A 19,616-nucleotide genomic window follows, 5' to 3' on the forward strand; every position below is an offset into this window, starting at 1 on the left:
TGTTTCACGCCGGCCGGAGCTCACAGAATCACGCTTCTAATCGATGTCATTGATATGACTTGTGGAGATAGGAGTCGAAAGTGTCTACGATCCGATAACAGATCCACACAGTAAGTGTGGACAAGTAATGACCGGCACAGACAATGATTTAGATTTAGTATAAACAATATGTAGGTATATTTAGTAATTGTTGTATTGTAAAGAACTATTGACAAAGCTAAACTCTTTTAAAACAATAAGTGGAGAACCATTTGGTTCTGTTTGCTCAGGCAGGGTACACTTTTCAGGATTTTGTTTTACTTTTTGCAATAAAATAATTAGAAGTAAGTAGGACCTTGAATATAACTTTAAATTTAATTTATAAAAAGTATTTGTGTTATATGTAGGTAATTATTAAATACATGGGTGTTTTCTATGTATGTATATAAGTATGTATTTATCTATATAAGTATGTATATCGTCGCATAGGACCCATAGTACAAGCTTTGCTTAGTTTGGGGCCAGGTTGATCTGTGTAAGATGTCCCCAGTATTTATTTATTATTATTATATACAATGTCTGCGAACGATGTCCAGAGACTATAAACATTTGATAATATCGTCCGAGTCTCAGGCGTTTATTTAGTGTTGACGTACATGTAGTACGGTTCATAAAAGATATATTTACTTCCTACCCCTCTTCCTCTTCCAAAATGGTCAATATCGTCATCTAAACCGAATGTGAACTTTTGGCCTTAAACAATGAAGTCGTCTATTTTAAGTTTGTAGATGAGACATGATTAGCATCATCCACGTATGGCCTTTGGTATCATTGTCTGCCAATGCCTATATTCCACAAAATGAAAATTCACGCTACAGACATATCTAAAGATTGAATGGCATCGACCATTCAAATCACAACCGTGAATACCGCCACGCCAGATCTATCCATTTTCCGACTAATCCCAAACGATTGCACAAATGTTTCCTTATCGACTAACCGGCTGATAATATAAATTGAAGTACTATTGCAACTGAGTGAGTAAGACGTTGACGACGATGAAGGCCGAGTTTCGCAAAGCCTGTAAAATTTACGCGACAAGACGAGACTCCGCGGCATAGATTTTATCAAAGGCAAATAATTCAACGTAAATCTGGTTATACTTAGTGCAGAATGAATTATGAAGTAAGATTTATTTATGTCGAAACCGCGGTTAAAATACTACATCTGGGGGCACAGCAGAAAAAAATAATATAATAATTGTGTGACGTTGTCACCTTTCTTCTTGTCTGGTACCAACAGCCGCTGTCCGGGGAAGATGAACTGTGTGGCGAGCCTGTTCAGCTTGGTCAGCTCGGAGGGTGTGGTGTCGAAGCGGGCCGCCAGCGACGTCAACGTGTCACGGTCCCGGACCTGGACATAAATATTCAAATCACTTTTCATCACCCTTGCTCGTAAACGTAGAATGCCGTAAATCCTAAATTTCGACCTAGGGCTGTAATGTACGTCCGAAGGGACAGAAGTTTTATATTTCCCCTTTTTTTCCTCACAAGTATGATGAAAACTTGCATTGTGTGTGCCACGGGCGATACAGGAATTACGAACTCGTGTCAATTAAACCCTGTTACCTTCGGCTTCGGGTTAAGTTCTTGTTATTCGCCCTTAATACACAATGTAGGTACCTATTACGAAACAGGCAGTCCGTGATAATAATGCTAGCACATGAAGGTAATTATTAATTAATTAAAAGTATTTTTTGATCATTTGACATACTAAAAAGAAGTTCTGAAATTAAATTCATGCATCATATCATATTCCTCATTAAATCATAGGAAACGAATGAATGATGAAATTTCCCATGTATTCAAAATTAGATAACGTTTTAACGGTAACAGCCGGTGTAAATAGTGCAAACAACCCTTAACGTAGAGTGTAGACGGAGTCTAAAGAGAAATATGATAAACAATACGTTAATATTCACTGTAAGATTGCTTGAGTGACTAGGTACATAAATACTGGTTCAAAATGAACCAACACCACAAAATACTGATACGTACCGTGTAAGTAATGGTATTAATCGGCGGCGGAGGTGGCAATCGTTTGGCGTGTTCATCCTCATCTGAAACAAATGCAACAAGTAAAATTTAGCAAAATGCACAATGCCGTTATTAATTATTAATTGTACTTATCACTTATTAGTACACCGTATGGGCTACACAATAGGCATATTTGAATTGTCGATATATATTTGTTTAATAACAGTCTTGATTACCACTTTTTTTAATGGGAAAAAGACGTACAGCCAAATTTAAACGTTATTACGACATTAAATGGGGTTTTAAAGTTATTTGGCATTAGGTATTCATGTAAATAAAGTAAAATGCAAGATAAAAATATGTAGCTTATTTTAATCATTCTATTGTTATTTAGGTATTATTTTATTTCTCTAAAACAGTTTCATAGGCTGTATGAGTAATGACGTTTACTATTGGCAGTTTTAAATATATTTTATATAATATACAGTTTTAAATAATTACTGCAGTTTCCTGAATTCGCCAGTAACTGGCCACTTTTAGTAACTGACCGCCCTAAACTAAAAAAAATGAATTCTACTCACCTGTAAACAGAATTCATTTTAGTAACTATATGGTTTCAATAACTGGCCAGCTTTCAATAACTGGCCACCTTATACTAAAATGAATTCTATTTTATATTAGAATTCATTTTTGGTTTGGGGTGGCTAGTTACTGGCGAATTACCCGATGTGTTTTTTCATAAATATTGCAATTTGATGTTTTTAGCTATGGGTCATTATGACCAAACATGCAAAGGCTCCGATTGAACGTTAAGTCCTAAGGAAAAAATCATGGCCATAGTCTATTTATTGACTATACAAATTTGCCTTGCCTTTCGGTTTCCTCGTATTCGATATGAAAAGTAAGTAGTGTTTGACTCAGGTGAAAGGCACCAAGGATAATTTCATCCCTTTGTTAACAATCTTCTATACTAATAGCTCCAGTTTAGCCTATTGTGACGGAAGGATAACTACACTGAGAGAAAAGGATAACAAAAACACACTTAGAATTACAAAAATAAACTTAATCCGGGGACAAGGAGAGTCAACTAATAGGAACAAATTGACTTTTGCAATTTCTATTAGTTCTTGCAATTTCTATTATCTGTTTGTTGAAATTAGATTTAGGATTACTGAGCTGTTTGTAGAAATAAATAAACTTTACAGAAATAGTGAAACGTCTATAATTATTACTAAACTTCATTTTTTCCCCCAGTACAGAACTGTTTTTTAATTCCTGGTTTTTCTCTCAGTGTACGGAACCCTACACTGAGCATGGCTCGACATGCTCTTGGCCGCTTTTTTAGACATAACAACAAAAATTAGCGACACTTGTGTATATCGTTTTTCTTATTTGAGTCTCAAGAACTGAATAAAAATAACCCTACTGCCTTGGGTACAGCGTAAAAATTAGCTTTCGATTCTCTTAACTTTGCGATGTCTACAGGAAAGACGCGAACGAGTTAACCATACTTTAAAATGTGTATGACCCAGATTTACGTACAGTGACCTGCAACGAAGGCCGCAAAAACGACTGACACGATCTTACTTGTAGCGGAAGCTTAACATTCACGATAAATTCTAATTTAAAAAAAAACTGACTTTCTAGTCTTATTTAACTGGTTTCACTTTATAGCTCTCGATATATAATATAGACCACTCAGTGGTCTGCATGTAGTTCATAATACGAGTATATATCGAGTATTTATAAGATCCGATTTGAGGCCTTATTCATGTCACCGCGCAAGTAGATATGTAGGTACCTACCTAAATACATTTAAGAGCTAGTTAAGTGACAATAGTTATTTGTACAACAAGAGATCAAAGTTTGATATTTCTTCGAGTGCTTATTTTGAGTCCCGTGCAAGCGAAAGATTCTATAATAGATTCACGAGCGTAGCGAGTGAATCTAATTTAGAATTTTGAGCGTAGTAAGGGATTCAAAAGCGCACGAGATGTAAATAACTTTGATCTCGTGTAGTACACACAATTTTTCACCCTAAGCAGTGAGAACATACCGAGAGGGACAGAGATAATAGAACCCAAGTACATATATCGAACTTGTATTAGACCCCGCATGTTGAAATGACATTTGACTATAAAGGTCACTTGAATGTCATTTTGTCTCACTCAGTGAGCAAAATCGCATTTTGCTCACTGAGTGAGACAAAATGCCTCAGTGAGCAAAATCGCATTTTGCTCACTGTTTTTAAGAAGCAAAGTACCCTTGTTCGAGCTGCTGAGGTGAAAAAACCTTTTTTAGTTCGATAACAATTAATTTATTTATAACGATTGACTATTTATAACACAAATACGTTCATATAAAAAGGAGCAATGTTACACAGTCAAGTCGAAAAACCAAGTGACCGTTTACGAGTAGGTATTTATTTAATTTTTCATTTCGGGTTAAAAATACTTTTAACAAGCATTGGTATAGGTATTGTAAAAGCCACCAGATCGCTACAACCAGTATAATTAATAATAATAATACCTTATTTATAATATGTTTATAAGTATTTTGTAAATGTATTGTGGTGATATGTTTACCTATAAGTACATTGTTTTGTATTGCAAGGTATATTTTTGAGCACCTCGGCCTTTAATAAATACTTATTTTTTTATATACTTATTTCATTTGAATACCTGGTTTTAGCAAATCGATAATAATGAAGAAATATACATATTGTCAATTTTGAGACTTGCTAATTAAAATTCAAAGTAAGATCTGCTGTGCTTAAGCAGCGAGCATCGATCATTTATGTCACAATTACTGTAGCTAATAGAAACTAGTGAAATATGGTAATGTAAGTAGCAAACATACTGTGACTTTGTACCTACTTAAACACAGTCTGTCTGAATTAAGCAAGCTTTCATTCATAATTGTCAGTAATTAGCTGGCCTTCTATAAGATAAATATTACTCATATTTTACTGTCTGGTCCGAAGAAGATATACGAGTTAATGCATGAAGAATAAGGTACCTATTTATATTGGTAGGTACAAATAAAGTTTTTTGTGGAAATGTAGTAAATGCAAGTCAAGTCATTTATTGCCAAACTTTTAATCGCCTTTTATAAGTCATGTTCGCCTACTTCAATCACCGCCGGCAACGCACTTACAGCCGAGAGGGGTGTTGCGGGTGTCCATGGGCGACGGTAACCGCTTACCATCAGGCGATTCATCTACTCGTTTCCCCCTATATCATAAAAAAATCGCCTGACAAATTTCATCGATAAGAGTGAAAAGTAAACATGAGGGGGACGTGATGACAGGTTGCACAAGCAGGTCAGCAATATCGATCCGGCTGTTCCTGGAAACTAGGCAGCAGATCCACGCTGCCTCACGTTAACGTGAGCGACGTGCTCCCGGCCCCGTGAACGACCACGTGACCGCACATTTCAGGTGAAATGTGATTAATATCTGGGAGACCGAGCTTTGCTCGGAAAATATATAGAAACTCAGTAATGCGCGTTTTCTCGGAGCAAGACCTAGCTATATCGATTTATAGCCCCCGAAAACCCCCATATAGCAAATTTCATCAAAATCGTTACAGCCGTTTCCGAGATGCATAATATATATAAATAAACAAGAATTGCTCGTTTAAAGGTATTAGATTTTTAATTGCTGGTTTATATCGTATGCTTGCTTGCCACAGCCACAGCCCCCGTTAACTACCGCTGAGGTACGAGATCGGCGTCGAGGATTTTAGCTGGGAAACTACAATAGTTAGTAAACCACATATTAGTTACTTTAGCTCGGTAGAGTTTGCGTATATGTATTTAAAAGGAGGACGGGGGAGAAACTTTAAAGCAATTCTAAAGTTTTTTACTAACTTTATTTTGATGTGTTAGGGTCAATTACTGACAAAATTTTGTTTTAATAACATTCTCTTCTTCCTCGCGTTATCCCGGCATTTTTGTCACGGTTCATGGGAGCCTGGGGTCCGCTTGACAACTAATCCCAAGAATTGGCCTAGGCACTAGTTTTTACGAAAGCGACTGCCATCTGACCTTCCAATCCAGAGAAAACTAGGCCTTAATAGGATTAGTCCGGTTTCCTCACGATGTTTTCCTTCACCGAAAAGCGACTTGATAATATCAAATGATATTTCGTACACAAGTTCCGAAAAACTCATTGGTACGAGCCGGGGTTTGAACCTCCGGATTGAAAGTCGCACGCTCTTACCGCTAAGCCATCAGCGCTTCAACACTCACGTTTTATAACATTATAGATAATATTATTTTTATGAATGGTTTTATTAGTTTGCAGTCGTAAAACGTACCCAAGCGTGTGATATACTAAAAATGTAATTAAACATTACGATTGATTTTGTTTACCAACGAGATTAGATTAATAGTGCCATGAACATTATATTTAAGCCGGATACAATTTTATAATCGTCATATTTAATAGGTATTAGAAAAAACCAGGCAAGTACATTAAGTAGCAGTGGCAAATCGTAAGCGTTTGTCTGTCTGTCTGTCTGTCGTAAGTGTACATATTTTGTGAGCCGCCCAGTGGCGGATTTGCCCTAAGGCCCAGGAGGCCCGGGCCTAGGGCGGCAAGATATTTAGGGGCGGCAAATTGTGATAAAAAAATCCGCTGATGCCGTTGGTGGTAACAAGAAATAACTCAAAATGTAGTCAATATGATGGGTGCTGATAAAGGGGCGGCTACAGGGCTTGGGGCCTAGGGCGGCAAAGACTGCAAATCCGCCACTGGAGCCGCCACTAAGTTGAAATAATCAAATAAAAACACAGCATATTTTTAGTTAGGGCATTCCATATTTACATGGAACTAAAAGTAGAAAACAATACTGAACATCGACGTGTCTCACATCATCCCATAGGAAAGCACTTATTTTTTTAAATAACCATAAAGTTTCTAAGTAAGTTTTTTGTTGAACTGGATAGTCTGTAAAAAAATATTTACTGTTTAAGTTATTTTAGTATGTTCTCAGACAATTTCATCGTGTTCCTATGGTTTAGGTATCCTACTTTAGCAGTGTTATCGTTGTAATCACTAGCATCCATCAAGCTGTCAGCCGTGTTCTGTGACTCACCTCTGTGGACAGCGTTGAACCTGTCCTCCACCTTGGAGCGCAGAGAGTCCAGCTCGAACGCGGCCGCGAACCCATGATCCACTGACCGACTTTTTGACCTGCAAAAGCAAATTATATCTTTTATTTCAGTTTTCAAAACTAACAATACTAATGAAGTAACTTGAAATCTAAATCCGTCTGCCAATTTACGAATCTACCTAACGAATGTGAACAATTAGTACCTACAACTAGAATAATGTTCGTCTTTAGTCTTTAATAATCCTGAAAAGCTGATGTAATTTTAGACGAACGTTTTAAATAAACCATAATTAGTTATATCTGGGTCGAGACCGCCTAGGAGCAGTTAAAAACTATAATTAAACTAGTTCAGTTCGGCATGACGGTTTGCAAATAATACGCTAGTTCGACATACTCGTATGTAAAATTAGTACGTTGATTGGACGAACTAGTTTTTCAGTTATTAGGTTGTAGCAGACAAACGTATCTTCGTAAATGACGTATAACAATAGGTACTGTTATTTTTCAATGCTTTTGCCCCGACCCGGAAACAAAGCATGTATATGCTTATGTTTTGAAACGATGAATATAATTAATTATTTAAAGCTTATACATATATCAGACATATATTCAGTTCTGACTAAATTCAACAAAAAAAAAAAAATAGGCAAGCTATAGCTTACTGTAACGTGCAGTGAAATAGTATGGTGGCGTATACTTACCTTTTGAAGGACTGGTCAATACTCTCGGCGCTCCGCGACAGCTGCTGCGACGCCCGCCTAGACCTGCATGCAATACAGACCACTTGCTACACACAGGCATGGCATGCAATACGACATCTACCAATCAAAACTATTCAAAAACATTGTGATTCTATTATAATTATAAACACACTTTTTTGTTGTACCTAACATGACAACATAATGTTGAATAATATATAAAATTGTATTGATGTACAATCACCAGCAGAAGTTGCAAGCCGGCGAGGTGTTCAAAATTACCTAGCCACACTCGTTCGTCAAGATAATTTTTAACACCTCGCGGGCTTAGCGACTTCTGCTGCTGACTGTACATGAATGAATAATAGTTATTTGTTTTACAAGGGGGCAAAGTTGTTGTTTAACCGCTCGTGCTAATATTGATACCCGAGCAAGCGAAAGGTTCCAAAATTGAACCACGAGCGTAGCGAGTGGTTCGAAAAGTGGAATCTTGAGCGTTGCGAGGGCTTCAAAGTACGAGGGTTAAACAAAATTTGCCCCCGAGAAAAACACAAAATTTTTCACCACACCAACCCGATTAAATAAAAAAAATCAAACCAAAACAAATCCAAATTATTAAATATTTATCATCCAAGTCATCATTTAAAAGTCAATTCTACCAGCAAACATAAGAAAACAACTCAAAATTGGCATTTGATTACTTTGCCTCACATGTGAATAAAATGCAACTTTGCTATCAGTTTTTGAAGTGCAAAGTAAGCCTTTCCGAGTTGGTGTGGTGAAAAAGTATTTTCAAAGTGACATCAATCTCCAAATATAATTTAATGACGACTGTGAAAACACTCACAACGTGGAAGAAAAATAAATGTAGATAGCTCGCGTGTTCGGTGTTATAAACGTAAATCAGTTCCACAAACATGTGTTATGTGATTTCGTATATACCATGGCTGCAACATGTTAGAGGCATGATGAACATGCACGATATGGAGTTAAATAATTACTTTATTGAACAAACCGTAGGACGCATTATTTGTACGATTGTAGGTAATATATCGTTGCGAGGGTTACAGCAAATTCATTTTGGGAAATCTGTTACCCATCATGGCAAACATTAAGAAAGATTACCTTGCGTAGTCGTTTTACTTTGCAAATAAATACAAAGAATTGCGTACAGCGGAATTGTAGCGATATATAGGATACAATTTAATGATAAGCTTGCAAACTTGGCTATTTTAACGATTTCCTGAATATGAATTATCTTTAGTCATTGGCATTGCACATTACATGTTAATCGTATCTTCGAGGACATATATTAATTACTGGTCTACCTCTAGCTGTATCTATACGTACCTAATTTAAAGCCAAACTATGAAGTCGGTTTTGCACATAGGTTGTAGGATTTGAAGGTGGCGTTAAACTGTCATTTGTCAGCTCTATCGTAAATAAGTTACAAGGTATCGTTACCTTGCTTAACACATTCACTGCCCCCGACGCACATGTGCGTCCACCGTCATACAAGTTTGTTCCTATTAGGCCACGCCCCATGGCAGTGAATGCGTTAACATTGCTTATGAATGATGGCACACATTTGACACATTGCATGTTTTGGAAACGGTGACTCTCAACTAAACATCTGTTTATATATAATTGCTAATAATTTACTTGCTTCACCAAATGTTTATTACATTACAACAATTAACTGTTTATAGTATATCGGATCCATATTTCATAAGAGAAATCTGACGTTCATCTGATCTGATGAACCTGTTGTGTTCTGAATCAGCCTTGGCGATTCGCAAGAGTAAAGGGTGAGATGAGCGCTAACTATTAGTAGGTTTAGTTGTACGTACCGGGGCGGGGGCGGCGAAGTTCTGTTCGCCCTTGACACTCGACGCTCGCCCGATGCCCGTGCCCGCGGCTACACGCTACTCGTAGCAACCAGTGCAACCACAGACCACAGTAGGTACATGGTGCGGCGTCTATCTAACAACTGGCAACAGCCCAACTTTATAACAACTTGTTGTATCAAGTTAGTCTAGTTACTAGACTCTATTAGTATAACAGACTCGCGCTGCGACGTTACAAATGTATACTTAGTACCTATTAGAAATTATGTAAAATTGTTTTACTTCGTATGAATACGCCTTATTATTTTATTTTCACATAAAATATATGTGAAATAGAGGTCTTCAAATATTTATATTATAAATTTTACGGCGGGCACAAACTTGGCGTATTTTATTTAAGGGTTGCTACACCACTTAGAAAAACATTTTTTTTTAATATTCTACCGATTTTGTCAAATTTTAAAGTGATATTTAACCTTACTAAACATGCGTATCTATATTATCTTGCTATAATGCAAACAGGAGCTTGTGACATATTCTAGTATGTTTTGTTTTAAATTAAGATTATGAAAAATTTATGAAAGTTTTTTTTTTTACTTCTAAATAAATCACATGTCTAAACAATGTGAAAATAATAACTTAAGTATACCCCTTTGTAGTTGAGATAAAATTACAAAATTTGGCGTATTTTATCAGCATAATAAATGTAACAAAATAGGGGGGTCTAGTCTTCTTGACTTTTTTCCATACAAATGTGAAGCCCCATAAAGTGTATGTTTCTACACGAAACACTCAACTATTTCATACACAAATACGACAATCAAGGTGTTCCAAAAAAATAAATAAATTGTTTGTCTGATTAAAACTTATAGGCCTTTGTTTAAAATCGCCAATCTTTTATTTTCAGATTTGGATGAAAAATACACGATATACATATGTATGAATGGTGTCAGTTGTTGTACTGCAACCCAATGAAAGATACCAACCGTCCTAGCTACAGACGTGGCAGATAACCACAGCACAATGTAATGAGATAGCATCGGATAAAGTGACACTGGTTGTACATACTACCGACGCGACAACTCACTAAAGTGGTCATTTGTAAACTTTATGTCCATGTTAAATATATCTGAACGATCTCTGATCATTAGCCCAGACTGTGTACATATATAGCATTAAATAAAACGCACATTACTTACTTCATCGTCATTTATATTGATTTATTAACAAATATTTATGGTTATTTCACACATTTTAATACTGAATACAAGTACTATTTTCTTTTTAATAATGCAATCCAATTCACATTTAATTTCGGAAGCTAATACGAAAGCTTTTTACTGAATAACATGGCATATATAGCTGGTAGCAGTTGCTTGAAATACAAATTAAAAAAAAATACTTTCCACTCTAGGGTGGGAAATGCAATTTTCCACCCGGCTATCAGACTATGAAAGGTGAACTTTCCGAATAGGAGAGATGAAATAGTAGATTGTTAACCAAGGGTGGAAAGTGAACCAGATGGTTACTTTTACCCGAGTTAAACACTCTACTTTTCATTTCGACTATGAGGAAAGTTAAACACGAGAAATGTAGGTTTATTAGAACAAATTATTAACAGATATATAGGTAAACCACATAACTATAAGTCACTCGAATTACTGGAAAATGTAAACGGCGCCAATTTCAGTCATGCGGAAGCTGATATGAGAGCTTGTAATATGGCATATTGATGTTAGCCGTTGCTCGAAGTAAAAATAAAAAAAAAATACTTTCCACCCTAGGGTGGGAAATTCAATTTTCCACTCGGTTATCAGCTTATGAAAGGTAAACTTTCCGAACAGGAGAGATGAAAAAGTATTACGCACACAAAAGATAAAATACGGTTTTTATGGTTAGACGTCTATATGACGATGACGATCTGCCGATATCAGCTTACCAAAAAAGAATATCATTATATTTAAATAACCAATTTCATACATTTTGTACAAGGGTAAAGGTTTACTTTAGATGCTTTGAATACAACAAAGATTACACGAAATTACTTGCCGTTTCACATTTAAGTAATTTAATGTTTAGTATTACAGTGACGTCCTGATATGAAAACAGAGTAGGTAATAACCGCTTGTGAAACTGAGAACCACGACAATAAATAATCAAAGTGATTCAAATCTAATCGACTGTCTGCGCTTACCTACTCTCTCCTGAGAGTCACTCACGGGACTCAAGGGATCACATGGCTGTACCCTATCATTAAGAATAAAATCAATGTTATCTTCCCCTGTTACAGAAACTTGCACTACCCCTGACACACGGCTACGGCTGTTTGCCATGACATAAACAACTACACACAACGGGAAGTTATGCAATGAAAAAAAAAGCGTGCTAATTCAGTCTAATTGGAGTAATTACAGTGTTCGATTGAACGCCATTTGTATAACGGAACGGACTGATGTCATGCAATCATTGTACAATTGGCTTACTCATATTAGAAGGATATTAGTATTTTTTCAACAAGTTAACAACAGTAATAAAACTGAACAACAAGCTGGTCTAACTCTGTTGTTAATAAGTCCTGTTTGGCTGTCATTAATTAATGGCCATTATGTTAGTTGTATTCACTGAGGGGAAAAAATAAACAAATGAATTTATCTAGACTAATATCATAAAATTCATAAACCCTTAACGATGCGTTCAAAAACCGGAAATTACAACCAGCATAAACGGTTTTATTAGAACAAATTTATTATCTGTGAAAATGCTGTTATTGCATAAATGCAACATTCAAATTTCGAAAAACTCAAAAAACAAAGCAATAGGGTATTCTCCTATTAGTCAAATCAGTTTCTGTTTTAGAACTATCAAAACGATTTGCTAATATGGAATTTATTTAGGAAACATTACGCAATGACGTCACGGTCAACTCACCTACTTTTTATATTTCTATCCGATTTATTAAATAGAACTTGTGTTTAAAAAAAACTGCGATCTACATTTTTAGGGTTCCGTACCCAAAGGGTAAAACGGGACCCTATTACTAAAGGGGCCCACTGATTAACAGTCCGCCGGACGGTATCGGCCTGTCAGTTGTTCGGAACTGTCAAAATTTTGTTCTAACTGACAGGCCGATACCGTCCGGCGGACTGTTGATCAGTGGGCCCCTTAAGACTCCACTGTCCGTCCTTCCGTCCGTCAGTCTGTCACCAGGCTGTATCTCACGAATCGTGATGGCTCCTCTACACTTCAAGGGACGCAGCCATGCGGTAGAATGAGATAGCAATATCACTTGCTCCCTCTAACGCATAAATGCGTCCCTTGGAGTGGCCGGCGTTGGCCCATCGTGTAGAGGAGCCATGATAGCTAGACAGTTGAAATTTTCACAGATGATGTATTTCTGTTGCCGCTATACTAAAAAGTACGGAACCCTCGGTGGGCGAGTCCGACTCGCACATGTCCGGTTTTTTTCTAATAATTATGTGGTGCTTTATTTCATGCATGGTATGAAATAATTTTAACATTTTTAAATACAGACAAATACCCTACTTTGTTTTGACATATATTCTGATATAAGTCGAGATGAAGTTTTATTCAAAATTAAGTGTCGAATGCAACCAATTTTGATAATTCTCGTATGTTACTTGATATCGAACGATGTAGCATTTGGGATCGACTCTAGTTACCCTCTGAATTAAAAAAAACTACGGTTACATGACACGCGTGAAAAATGTTCCCATTTACCGCCTTTTGACGTTAATTTAATCTTTTTGTATAAAATAGTATGTTTTGTTGTTTATTTCATGTAAAATTAACGATCAAGATATTCCAGAGACGCCACCTGATATCCGCGACAGAGCAAAGATGCTGCAATACCGGGCGTAACATGCGGTTCCCTAACACATCATAGAGAGCTTATAATATGTCTGTAATAAAAACATTCCATGTAAATGACTATACATAATTAGGCATTGTGTAGCAGTCACATAAACAGCTATTACATACGACAACTTTTAATTATACACTTTATAAATATTATTTCAGTTTAATTTAGATCCAAGCACTTTGTCCACATGCTCGAGGCTCGCAAGCGCTTTCGCAACGTATCGAACAAAGCTAATTATCAAAAAAGGAAAAGCCTTTTCACATAGTGCAACTACCAAACAATAGGTGTAGTAACGTATATCTGGACAAGTGAGTTAACATCTCATCATCGTATCTGTCATCAAAGCCTAGACATATTTATCGCGTTAGTAAACTACATCGGAACATATTTCCAGAAAAAGGGTCGTTATGTTGGCTGGTGGGTCATGGTCTAATTATACTTTGCAAAAGAAAGGTACCGATCTAATTCAAGACAGTTAAACCGCCACGAATAACGATTTATTTAGATTGGAGAACAATCTAATCTAAAAATAATTAATGCAAACACATCATTTACCATGCAACATATTTATTGGAATAACAAAATAAACAATGTTAACGATACTTGAAAAATGAGTATAGGGTCATAAGGCACGTTCATTGATGGCAGTGTAAACTTGGCTGACCTTAATGACTAAAATGTCCTTCGTTACACTGTAACTCATATAATATAGATAGTCTAATAGGAACACTACGTGACCTAAGAGGCGCGCCTACATATGCGGTGGATTGTTAACATTTTTTTTCTAATTTTATTACCAAGTCGCAATGAGGCTCACAACGTATAGCTAAAATGTATCTTACCGGACGATGGAAATACACAATGAAAGAAATGTTTGCATAACAGTATAAAATATTTTGTTACTACTTTCACAAAAATTGGTACTTGCGAACTATGCGTTACATACACCGGCCAACAAATCGGTTTAGGATATTGATCAATATTTATTTCTTTATCCCTTAAATGCATGATTTTTTCTTTTTGCCCGAAATTAATATATGTATGTATTACATAATTGTTTGCGGATTATGGGAAAAATGGTAAAAAAATTATAACATCGATTTTCACTGCGAAATCGGTGTTAGAAGTTGAATATGCTAAATCATATTTATGTAAATATGTAATTTTCAGTAATAAATATATGAAAAATTTTACTACCATTAGAAAGGTACACTATTTGTGATATACTTATGATAAAGTTTTTCAATATAAAATAATTACAAACTCCGAAAACACCGTTCAAAATCACATACTAAAAATCATCAACTTCTGGATGTTTCCAAGTTTTCCGACTTTTCGTCTTAAAACGAATGTAATTTTTATAAATTAAAACCCTCAAATCCATGATTTAAAAAAACATAATAATTAAAAGTAATAAAGGTCATTTAGGATACCTGCATATTGAGCCACGGCCCATCAAAATATACGATGTAGATCTACATCATCATGCATTTAAGGGTTATAACTCAAGTTCAGTTATTTAATGGACTTACTTAATGAGGTCGGTCGGCGAATTATTTTTAGTATAGTAGTAGTGCAGTAGCTCAAATAGGGATTTATTTTATATGCGAGAAAGTAGGTAGGTACGAGGGTCGCACTGAAATATTCGGGAATGGGACACTTAGAAATAACATAATAGAAACAGGCATATAATTTATAAAAATGTAACTCTTTATAAAACTTTTAAGGTATATTCCATTTGGTTGTCATTTGTATTTAAGAATTACTGGCAATTTGAAAATTGTATGTCGAACATTATTTGAATTTTTGGCCAAGTGATTTTTCGGATCATATTTTTAAACGGTTTTCAATATGCCCTCAGCGAACAAATAAAAGTTACAATGGGCTTCTGTTATTTTTTTATGAACTAGAGTTCATCGTACGCTCGTTTGCAGTTAAAATTAAATATGAAAGTCACTTTCATTTTATCCCATGGGTGATCTTAAAGAAGCATGTCATTCCAAAGCGACGTCAAAAATTAAAATCGCATTTGTGCTGTTAATTAAAAAGACTGCCAAAAAAGTTGCATATCGGCAGATTTCGACATTCCTAAATATTCATATGACAACAGTAAAAAAATCTTTTATATATATATATATATGTAAAAAAACTTCAATTCCGTTGGCTACTCCACGAATTTCATACAAAACCACTAAGGCCCCAAAATCGCCATACAAAAAGGACTTTGGGATTATGAGCCGTGTGCATTACAGAATGATTACTTTCAAAAGAAAATTTATATGCGTGGTCAGTTTGAGTTTAAGTATGTATTAAAATAAAGATTGACCGTCTAGATGCGACAGTTTTCTCTATTCCCGACATTTTCAGTGCAACCCTCGTACTTACTTATTTAAGCATAGCTGATTTTAATCTCTATTTATCTTAACTAAACGGTCGACATCAGTAGCTAATCCGTTTTATGGTATTCCTTGTGACAAATTAGATACATTAGTTAAAATGTAGCGTATCTATAATTTAAAACTTTTGAATTGAGTATCAAGTGAAAGGAATTGCCCTCTGTCTGTGATATGTAAAATAGAAGATGTTGTCAAATTGAATTATATTGTTAAGTTGCAAGTACGAATACAGAGAGGTGCGCGGCTATCCACGATGCTCGTTTACTAATTGCGCAGCTCCACAATTAGTCCAGTGCCGTCCACAAACGAGCGCAATTGGCGCAATGGAAAGGAAATGAACATCCATCCTCGAATACACGTACACGAGACGCAAACGATACGACAAACGTCCTAATTGTGTGTATCCTCTATCACTGTTCAGAAAATCATGCCAACTTTATCCGATGCACTTGTGAGTGTGTCCCGGTGGACAAAACGGAAGCGATATCACTAGATCCATTATATATCTATTTTTAATTATGGCCTGACCTAATAAATACCACGTAAACGGTTCTATGCCTATAATAGGCGGACGCGTAGCCGGTGGACCAAGGCGGGCAGGCTATTACGCAGATCTATATAGATACTGATTTAAGCTGAAAGGAAGTCCAATCTTAGCGCCAAAGATGTAAAGATAATCACTTCATGCTGGCAATGATTGGAAATTTCCTTTTTGCATCTAGCCTCCCTCTCTCTCACTCACAATTTACACGCCAACTAATTTATGTCGCTGACGTAGAGACTAAAGGCAAGCACTCGAGATATATTATAGAGTTTGATAATTATATAGGTAAATATTATAAACTGTCTAAAAACGTAGTGGCAATCTCTGCGCAAAATACATTGAGTAACATGTATGTAATTCTCTTTATTAAAATATACGGTAATTGACTTTGGTAACTAATTAAATTAAAATTAAATTTTAAGTGTATTTATAAGTACATACATATTTATATTACACTATTATTGACTTAACTGATAGACAAAGCGAACACGTTAGCATTGGATAATATCTTTCCGGAGAAATAAATCAATATTTAATACCTATCATGAGAAACCTAAAAATGATATTTTAAGAATAACCGATTGGTTAGGATTTAAGTAGTGTATTTATTGTAGATTAGATAAACTTAATATTCAGTAGGTTGTTTTGCACAGTAGGGTATTTTGACGGCTACTAGGTAGAGTAGATGGGAAGGGAAGACGGCAAGTTCCGGTAATACACATTGAACACAAATAATTTATAACATCTTAAAAACTACGCACATAAAGTAGACGTAGACTATTAGTACTTGCTTTTTTTTAAACTACAGTATAATACTCAAGTAGGTGTAGATAGGACTAACTTCACACAGAGTAATCCATTTACCTTTATACCTTATAAGGGCATATTATGGTAAGGGCCGAGTACAGCGTATACATTTGCAATAAATAAATACGAATGTGTGACACACATACATCTCGCAAGCAGAGCATGAATGTGGCCGTCCTTGTGTGCGGCAACATTGTCACCGGCGCGGCGAGACCGCGGCCACTTCGCCGTGACACATGTAGGCCGGCCTCTTTCCGCGGTTCCTACGCCAGCGTTTTGCCAGCCCTGGAAAGCCAGGAAATTAGAAGACAAATCTTTGAAAATAAACTTTTGTTTAAAATTTTGCTCCTCGGCTCCTTCGACTATAGCTAGTTTTTACTAAAATTATACGGTTATGGTATACAGGACATATATGTACATACAACTGAAAATAAATGAAAATTAGACATTTTTTCGTGATTTTTTCTATGGAGTCAACTTTAACCTTTTCAGGTTTTGATGCTAGTTGATCCTCTTATATTTTAGTCTACTTTCTAAGTGTTTTTACTTTCATGGCATGTGGTCTTGATTAAAACGTGTAAAATTCAATATAAAAACTAGAATTTCGCGTTAGTCCCTCTTAAGGGGACGCTGCCATTATCTTTGCAGAGTGTAGTTAAGTGGAAGTCTCGACCTGAATTTCATGATATTTGAGAAATAAATAGAAAAATGTACGTTTAATCAATATTAATAAAATAATGAAGAATTTAAGTCTGTTCTGATTGTTTGACATGATGCCAACGGTCGCTGTCTATCACCGCACCACCGTTTGCTATCAGCAGGGTGTCCATCCTCACACCCTCGCGGACGATCCGGCTGTGGAATGAGCTCCGAGCTGCCGAGGTTTTCTCGAGGGACTACAGTATGGGGTTCTTCAAAAAAGGAGTGTACAGGTTTTTGAATGGTCGGCAACGTGCATATTACACCTCTGGAGTTGCAGGCATCCATAGGCTACGGTGACTGCTTACCATCAGGCGGGCCGTATGTTTTTATGGCAGTTGCCACCGACGTGGTATAAAAAAAGTATGTTAAATGTTAATACCAATAACAACGTACGTATAAGTAAGTTCAGTAGTGACGGAAGGCTATTAACACCAACATTACAGTCGTTTGTATTATCTTGCTGTATTTACGATAAATTATATAATAATACATACTTTTAACGTTTTTTACGTTTTTTCAGTGAAACGAATCAGTATAGATTTGAAGCACTAGGCACGAGCTACCGCTAGTATACAGATGCGTCGACGAAATGCGTCGTTGGCTGCCAGCCAAACATATAACCGCGATTGTATTTCTAATAAAAACAATATTATGGTGTAAATTATAACAAACCTGTTAAGACGTAAATACAATGTCAAAAGTATAAGTTTTTATCAAAACATTCAAATTGATTAAGTTTTTATCGCTTACTGTAAAGGGGCCCACTGATTAACAGTCCGCCGGCCGGTATCGGCCTGTCAGTTGTTTGGAACTGTCAAAATTTTGTTCTAACTGACAGGCCGATACCTTCCGGCGGACTGTTAATCAGTACTTAAGTACTTTTCTTTCAACAGGCAACTAATACTCATCTCGACAATTCCAATAAAAACAATTAGGTTGCGTAGTTTTATCACAGCTCGATCGTAATATTAGTAGTAGTAGTAGTAAAACACTTTGTTGTACAAAAAAAAAACATGTAAAAACACACATCATTGCATCCACTATTATATTGCATCGTCACCCAACTTACATATTTATGTGAAGTTTCAGCTCAATCTAATAATGAGAACTTGTATATAACTATTTTCGTAATCACTGTTGAAAACTTTTAATTTTTCTATCTTATAAGATGCACGGATGTGTAGATTTGTAGAAAACATAATGTACAGTCACCAAAAGTACCTACATTTTTGACGAACAAACCATCGTTGTGATTTCTCGTCACTCGTCATTGACGCAAAAAAATCGCCTTTAACAACATGTCATTCATCAAATAGGTTGTTTTGTACAGTCACCTGCAATAATATATTACACAACGAAGGCCGCAAAGATATCTGACACGATCTTATTTGTAGAGCCATAAGAGCGTGTCACATATTTTTGCCGCCTTCGAAGAGTAACATATTATTGCAGGTACTGTACATAATTATACAAACACAGATCACACACATAACCTTCCTTTCTTTTACTTAGCAGCAATCAGGTCATAGATTTAAACTAGGTAGGTACTAGTAGAACATAATAAGGATTTCATATTTAATATAGGGTTATGAACTATTTACTTTTTGTGA

The 19,616-nt window shown here is 35.9% G+C and overlaps 1 protein-coding gene across 17 annotated transcripts in view; it reads right to left on the reverse strand.

The window, feature by feature from the left end:
- The window catches only part of LOC134804722 (TLD domain-containing protein 2), a 146,463-nt gene that overhangs the window by 55,812 nt on the left and 71,035 nt on the right, over positions 1 to 19,616 (reverse strand). For 12 of the 17 annotated variants that reach the window (XM_063777897.1, XM_063777900.1, XM_063777896.1 and 9 more), the window contains 4 exons: positions 7,834 to 7,896; positions 7,115 to 7,212; positions 2,037 to 2,098; positions 1,257 to 1,392 (listed from right to left, as the gene is read on the reverse strand). In XM_063777897.1, coding sequence (XP_063633967.1) covers positions 1,257 to 1,392; positions 2,037 to 2,098; positions 7,115 to 7,212; positions 7,834 to 7,896 — 359 coding nt within the window. The remainder of the gene's footprint in view (positions 1 to 1,256; positions 1,393 to 2,036; positions 2,099 to 7,114; positions 7,213 to 7,833; positions 7,897 to 19,616) is intronic. The other 5 variants (XM_063777902.1, XM_063777899.1, XM_063777901.1 and 2 more) reach the window with 1 other exon arrangement.

This window comes from Cydia splendana, chromosome Z (assembly GCF_910591565.1).
Source record: "Cydia splendana chromosome Z, ilCydSple1.2, whole genome shotgun sequence".
Taxonomy (NCBI): Eukaryota; Metazoa; Arthropoda; class Insecta; order Lepidoptera; family Tortricidae; genus Cydia; species Cydia splendana.